The sequence below is a fragment of the Onychostruthus taczanowskii genome, unplaced genomic scaffold (assembly GCF_017590055.1).
Source record: "Onychostruthus taczanowskii isolate IOZ18803 unplaced genomic scaffold, ASM1759005v1 scaffold8, whole genome shotgun sequence".
In the NCBI taxonomy this organism is placed as follows: domain Eukaryota; kingdom Metazoa; phylum Chordata; class Aves; order Passeriformes; family Passeridae; genus Onychostruthus; species Onychostruthus taczanowskii.
Window position 1 is genome coordinate 16,394,124 of NW_024505892.1, and position 7,522 is coordinate 16,401,645.

The 7,522-nt window shown below is 41.6% G+C and overlaps 1 protein-coding gene across 3 annotated transcripts in view; it reads left to right on the forward strand.

The window, feature by feature from the left end:
• Window positions 1-7,522, forward strand: part of TXLNB (taxilin beta) — a 34,667-nt gene extending 27,145 nt beyond the window's left edge. For all 3 annotated transcript variants that reach the window (XM_041423802.1, XM_041423801.1, XM_041423803.1), the window contains 3 exons: window positions 1,678-1,770; window positions 2,329-2,424; window positions 3,497-7,522. In XM_041423802.1, the coding sequence (XP_041279736.1) occupies window positions 1,678-1,770; window positions 2,329-2,424; window positions 3,497-4,279 (972 nt within the window). In that variant the 3' untranslated portion in view covers window positions 4,280-7,522. The remainder of the gene's footprint in view (window positions 1-1,677; window positions 1,771-2,328; window positions 2,425-3,496) is intronic.

Below are 7,522 nucleotides of genomic sequence, written 5' to 3' on the forward strand. Positions count from 1 at the left end.
GTTGGCTGGCACTACACTGAAGAAAAGCTCCTAGGTCATCCTTTATCCAGCTCCCTGCTGGTGTGGAAAGAGAGGGCAACTAGCTTCCACCCAGTATTCCACCCATGGAATACTGCAGGCTGCTCTTGACCCTCCCAGTGCTCTGCAGCCACGCTGCCTCAGCCACCACATGTGACACCATCACTTTTCCTAACAGCTGCCAGGCTGGACAGATGAAATGTCTGATGACTGAAACACTGCTGGGAATGTTCTGGCACCAGAAGGAACGGAACAAGCTGGAGCTGGTCTTCTTTTCCAAAGAGAAAAAAAAAACCAACAAACAAAAAAATAAACAAACAGAAAATAACAACCAAACAAAACAACAACAACAACAAAAACCAAACCATGCAGGAAAAGCCAAAAACAAGAAAATCTTACAGAAAAACTAACCTCAGATCTTTAGAACATTTGTTGCCTCAAAACCATCTGATTATTTTAGATACAAAAAAAATTGTAATGATGACACTGACACTGATAAACTTTCACATGGCTGCCAGGTATAAACTGATAGCAAAATATGGAGCCCTGGTAGTCTGAAATCTGGCACATCTGGCAAATTGCAACAGAACTTTCTTCTGCTCTGCTTCACAGAGTGAAGTGAAGCTGGAAGAAGAGGCTGGTTGGGAATGGCTTGCTCTGTCTTTGTTGGCCTTGCCTACATCTGCAGTCCAAAACAGAGCTGATAAGGTGCCCTCTCAGCTTGCTCAAGCTGTGGTCCAAGGACGCATCCTGAAGGAATCCAGATGTGAAAGTGAAGGGTGGGCTTTGTTTACATGCCAGGTAACATAGAAAGTGAGCAGTGACACGCCTCTTCAACAGGGGAGCGCAGTGAAGCACGTCAAGCACTGCCTGAGCAGCTCCTGGCCACAGCCTGAGCCACCAGGAGGAAAGATGGAAGAAGGGAAACCATGACTGCAGCATGGTGTGGGGATGCCTCTCCCCCAGCTCACTTGGACATCAAAAGCATCCTAGCCAGAGCAGCACCCAGGTCCCAGCCTGGCTGGAAGAGCACTCTGAGAAATCCATGAGGCAGGTGAACAGCCAGGCAGCCACACAGTATTGGCCTCCTCTGTCAGGGCTGAAACCCCCAGGTTAAAGTTGGGGTTTGGGGACATCTGCATGGTGAAGCAGAGCTTAAGAGCTCAGGCACAGCTCTGCTCAAGCTGGCTCTCACCTTGAGTTAATCACATGAATGGTCCTGCACAGCATCAGTGGTTGGACCAGTTCAGGTTAGTCCTTGCCCATGGAGATGGGCTAGGGAAATGTTTTCAGAAGTCTTGATATCTACAGAATTACTTTTCTTCTGGACACCTGTATGGGGATACCGCAGCTGCAACATTCAGGAGAGTAGGGCATCTGTAACTCCCAGGTCTTTTTAAAATCACTTGCCTGGCTCTTTCTATTCTTACTCAGTTTATCTTTCTGCAATGGAGGAATCATAATAGTTTCCAACCATAAACAGTTGCAAAGAGTTTCTGTTCCCTGATGTTTGTTCTTCCATGGTCTCCACAGAGAAACTAATTTCCATGTCCAAACACAATACTTATTTTATTATCTTCTACCAAAGTAGAAGTTCACCATCCTGGATGTTCAGAAATTAGTGAAGAGTTTTTTTTTTCTCTCTCTCTCTTAATACAGATCACTCTCTACTCTGAAAGATTTGAAGAATTTCAGAAAACATTGGCCAAAAGCAATGAAGTGTTTGCCACATTCAAACAGGAGATGGAAAAAGTGAGTAGGAGCTCATGCCTGAACTCTGTAATTGATACTTTTCTTTTAGATTTTGATATTTCTCACTCTAATAATTCTACCAGAGATGGGGCCATCTCTGCACACGTTGAAGAATCATTTCATCAACATTCAAATAAGATTTAGGACACACTCAGCCATGACTGACAGCAGGTTAGATTTCAGCTTTACAAGCTGAACAGCAGAAAGGAGACTAGAAAGCTCTCCATTTCACCTAAAACTGAAAATGCCTGGAAGAATAAGTATTTTACCTAATATATCATGTGCTGATTGGGTACAGATCCCTAAGACATACCAGAGAGGGAGTCTGGAGCCACATTTATCAGACCATGTTCCCAGGAGTGCCCAGAACCTTCTGGGTGACTGACACTGGTACAGAGACTTTGACATAGGCTACACATCTTTCCACTAGAGTGTGTAGGCACAGCTGAAGCCCACCAACCCCTTCACACCATGTGGAAAGAGTCCAAGATACTGTTTCCTTGCAGCTGGGTTTCTTATTTCCTGTAACGAATGGGAGTTTTCTTCCTGATTCTATAGATGACAAAGAAAATGAAGAAGTTAGAAAAGGATACTGCTACATGGAAATCCAGGTTTGAGAACTGTAACAGAGCATTACTGGACATGATTGAAGAGGTGAGCAGTCTTTCCCATCTCAAGATGCATCCTTTTCCCCACATAAAGCTTTAAGTAGGAGATGAGATAATCCCAAAAGTCAGTGAAAAATTTATTATTGAATCTAAGGGTCTTTCTTTCAAGCTACCTTGATAATTTGATGTCTTTAGAGAAAAAGAAAATCCCAAGTGATAGTGCTTTTATATTGTGCAGACATTCACTACATCCATGAGAAACTGAATTATGTAACTCTGAATTTTAAGTGCTCTAAAAATGGGTGATTCTCAATGCTCTCCCATACAAGCAAATTGGCATTAGTTCACTTCATGCAACTCTCTGCATAAGAGCATCCACACAGGGAATTAATATGTTCTAGCTAATGAACTTTAAAATCATGTCTTTCATTAACTTCCTGTGTAGTCAGACTCTAAGAGTCAAAAGCAAGTACTGTGTCTCACCATACTTTTAAATGTGCTGTCCCAGGGGCATTGCAAAGGAAGTTCATAAGCACATTGGAACTCATTCAAAGAAGATAAGAGGCTGCCTGAAGTTTCACTCCAAACATAAGCTGAACTTGGACCAGATCTTTCTGGTTAGCTTTGTAGCTTTGTGCTATTGCTATTTCTATTTTTATGGATTTCTGTATCTCTTGTTTCTCACTGGGTGTAGAAAATGTTCCAATTCAGGATGCTCTTACAGAGCCCAGAAGCAAGATAAACAAAAAAAAAAAAATAAAGCAGCTTGTTTGCCTCCAAATTCACATCCATATCAACCAAATGTCTAAGCAGGCTTTTGGTTGCTTATCTGTATGGACATCCACTAAGCTTTTCCATCTCTCCAGTTCATCAGCAGGTATTCCTGCAAATATATTTGAATGAAATTTATCTGAATATGTATCCAGAATGTAGTTACAGGGATGAAGGTCCTCTTGAAGCTTTGGTCCAAAACACCATAGTTATTGAAGAGCAGTTGGCCAGCCACCTGGCAGCATCCTCTAAAGGCTGCTCAAATAATTTCCTAATTGCCAGTTCCACTAATGAATTGCATGCACCCAAACTGAGCCTGTACCTTTGCCTGATGTCTTTGACTACAGAAAGCCATGAGGTCCAAGGAATATGAGTGCTTCATGCTGAAAATCCAGAGACTAGAGAACCTCTGCCGTGCTCTGCAGGAAGAGAGAAATGAATTGTACAAAAAAATAAAGCAAGCACAGTTCTCAGAAGAGGTGAATGGAAATGGCATCTTAGAAGAAGAAGACGATGAAGAAGATGATACTAAAACAACCCCTTCCCCCTCTGAGCAGGCAAGCATTGAGCTGCATGAGAGTGACAAGAGGATGCTGAAGCAGCTGGCTGAGGCTTTCAGGGTGTCCCACAAGGCAGAGGACTCCCTCCCAAGCAACAGCAGCAATCCAGAGACCTGTGACACTCAAATATGTAACGCCATCCTGGTGCCAGAACCTCCTGCTCCTCTCACTCCACATTCAGAGGCTGGGAAAAACTTTGAGCAGCCCAGCACGAGCACACCAGCACCCGCTGAAAGTATGACAGTGCCCACTGATAATGTGACAAAGCTCACCAAAAGCACACCCTCACTTCCAGACAGGGTGCCAACACCCACAGAAAGTGTGCCAATGCCTCCTCAGAGTGTGCTTGTACCCACTGGGAATATGTCAATACCCACTGAAAGCATGCCAGCAACCCCCGAAAACGTGCCAACCCCCACACAAAACACACCCATCTCCCTTGGGAATATGCCAGTACCCATTCAGGGTCCACCAAAAGCTGCAGAATGTGTGGATGACCCAGCAGATAGATCTGTCCAGGGTCAGTCTGTGGAGCAAACAGGGGACACAGACATGGAAGCAGTGGATTGAAGACACCATGTCTCCAGGCTTGTCTTCTGCAAACCAGAGCTCTGCTTTGTCCTCTAAATAGATACCTTTTTTTTTTTTTTAAAGAAACAAAAGTTGATTACTAAAACACTCATGTATTTGTATGCAAATACAATGCACTTCTCTTTGCTACCACTATCCAGTAAAAATGGGTCTCCAAATTTTGCAGTCCTTCATCTGCTTGAAGTATAATATTTTCTTGATGACATGGAAATACAATGAAATCACAAAATCTTTTTTGCCAGGCATGATGATTCATCTCATTCAGGAAAATAATTTTAGTGTTGCACTTCCATGTTTCAAAAACCATTGCAATTCTCATGCATATATTTAAAGACTCATAATTAATTCTATTTATTTTGACATTACATAAAAGATGGCCTACTTGGACACACAGTGATTTTAATAAAAGAGGTGAAAGGAATCTGTAATTACAAAGTAAAATAGTGAAACCGTAAATGTGGTCAGCCATATCCAAGGGACAGTGCAACAACCAGAGGTGAATTTTTGGGCAAGGAAATGACCACTCAGCACTGTAACCTAAACACCCACAAGCTTTCAGCCTTACCTTTCATTGGTCTTTTCTGCTCAGTGTTCTAGAATAGGTTTTGTTTTCAACAGAACTACAGGAAAAGGGAAAAGAGCTTTTCTAGATTTACATAAAATAACTGAAAACAACAGCAATTTTCAAATTGATGGCAACTCCCAAGGTAGGGGTCACAACTCTCTTTCTACACCCAACAGAAAACTGCTACATTTTCTTACTATTTGGAATCACAAGGCCAACAGTGGGGATCATGCCTGTTTCCAGCTCACAAATGAGGTTAGAAGTTCAGAAGCTGGTTGCAGATCCCAGTTCCTAGGCAAGGAGCAAAAAGAAGAGTGAAAGGTACCAGGATGTATTCCAGAAGAATACAGAAGAATACAGAAGAATAGTCCTGGGATCATGGTTCTGGATGGTGCTGTCCGTCCCAGTTACAGCCATATGAACCACAGCTTCCTCCTGGCACTGCTGCATGTGCTAATGCTCCCAGGAGAAGGATGAGGACTCACCTGTCTCCCCATTCTTGAAGCAGAGCACAAGTCAATAAGCCAGAAGCAAAGAGGAACCAGGAAAGCAGGAATGCCTCTCACAGACACCTCCTGGGGCTGGCTACATTCCCATCCCCTTTCTTGTCTAACTGGCTCTTCCCATCTGCCTGCCAACAGCTATTGCTTAATAATGTAGCCACCTTGTCAGAAACTGGTTTATGCTGGTGCCAAGAACAGAAATGAAGAAGGAAGGAGGCAAGGGAGGATACCTACCCAGACAGCTTTACAGTCTCAAGCAAGGAGAGTAAGCAAGCTTTTTGAAAGAAGGTTAAAATAATCCTGGGGGACATTCCTTGTTTCTCATCTCCTTCCTCTGAATTCCACCGAGGCCTTTCAGAGTCTTAGCTGGACAGCTTAAGAATTTGAAAAGGGCAATTAAACAAGATGTTTAGAGGTTGGAAAGGGAAATCTTACAATCAAAGAAACCCATGTTTATAGACACATCCCAAAAAGACCCCGAAGACAAAGCAACTTGTTCAAGCCAAAGTTGAAATACAGGTGAGCCAAGAGGAAAGATGCCATCTTTGACACACTGTGGGAAACAGTGGCCACACAGTCCTTCCAGCATATCACCCTCCAAAAATGGGGTTTGAATCTTTGCTTACTGCCAACATGGTCCATATCCTGATTAAATATGTCCGTGAACTGCTTGGTTACAGAGCTGATCCTTGGGGTATACAGAGTATAACTGCAAAATTGTTTGGATATGGCTTGTAGCTATCATGACTACAGTTTTCAATTGTGAATGCCTCATGTTAGATAACAAGACCTACAGGATTAATCTCATGTCTTTAATCATGTGAAAGTAGATAATTTGAGTCTTAGTTGTCTTAAGCTCCTTTTATAAACAGTGGAGAAGGAAAAGCATCTTTTGAGGACAAGTTATCCCATTATAAGGCTGGCATCCAAGCCAGAAGGAATTACTTCCTCTCTGGAGATGATCTTTCCCTTCAGATGCGAGAGCCAGCCTAAGACAACTAATTTAAATTTAATTTGTCTGTTGTTCGGTATCTAAATTAGGCAACATGAATTCCATCAAATATTCAGATTCAAAGCCCTAAGTGAATGGCCATCTCTGAAAACCAAGGTAGTTATGTGCCTGTGAAAACATTAATCTATAACAAATCTGTATCCTAAGATAAAAAGTTATACTCACCTGATACACTTCTTTTAGTTTCCATTGACTTAAGTTGGTAGAAATATAGTTTCTGTTACAAGTTTTGTTTGTTATCAAGGTGACTTTTAAAATTAATGCAATTTATATACTTGTTAATATTTTGGGGGTTTTAATTCTTGATCTTGTTTGATTCTGTTGCCATTTTAGTAACCACCTGCATGAAACCGACTTCTTTGTCTTTAAATACGCCCTACCTTTTCTTCAACTAGCCTTCAGTTGTTGATGTTTTCTTATACATTCAAATATTTAATGCAATAATAATGAACTTGCAACTTTAGGTTGGTTCCATTTTACATAATCATTATGGTCACATCTTTAATTATGTAATTCATGTCTCATACCTCCCAACTTCAGCAAGCAGGGAGACAAGGATCCTGCAGATAAAAACTTCCTACAGAGTTATGATTTATTCTTACAGCATCATTCCTCATGAATAAATACACAGCCTTCTGGGAAAATTACTCCCACTCTATTCCACCTTCCTCATTTTTGCCCTTGAAATTCTAACACTGCAAAATTCTAACACTCACATACTTGCAGCTCCTATTACTATGAGTTTCTCTCACATACCTGTTGCTCCTCTTCTTCTCTCAAGTACCAAGTGAATTTTATCCCAGTAGTTTCCTCCTCACTTTCAGTATGTATACTGAATGTGTTTCATTATGCACACATACAATACTGAAAGCACAGAAGAGTGACCTCCATAACTTTTACTTTCAGGATTTGGCTTCATGTGTTTACAAGAGATGAGAATTATAGGGAAAATTCTGACTGATCCCAAGCTGCATAAAGTATTTAGAGTCAAACTATGGAGATGGTTTATGCATAATCTCATGGCCTGTAGAGCTGTGGAAAGCTGGAGTACCCTCAGCAGGAGTAGAAAATCTGTAAAATATAACCAAGCACCTCTTTATCATCCACTGCACCAGACTTGAAGATTAAATCACCATCACAGA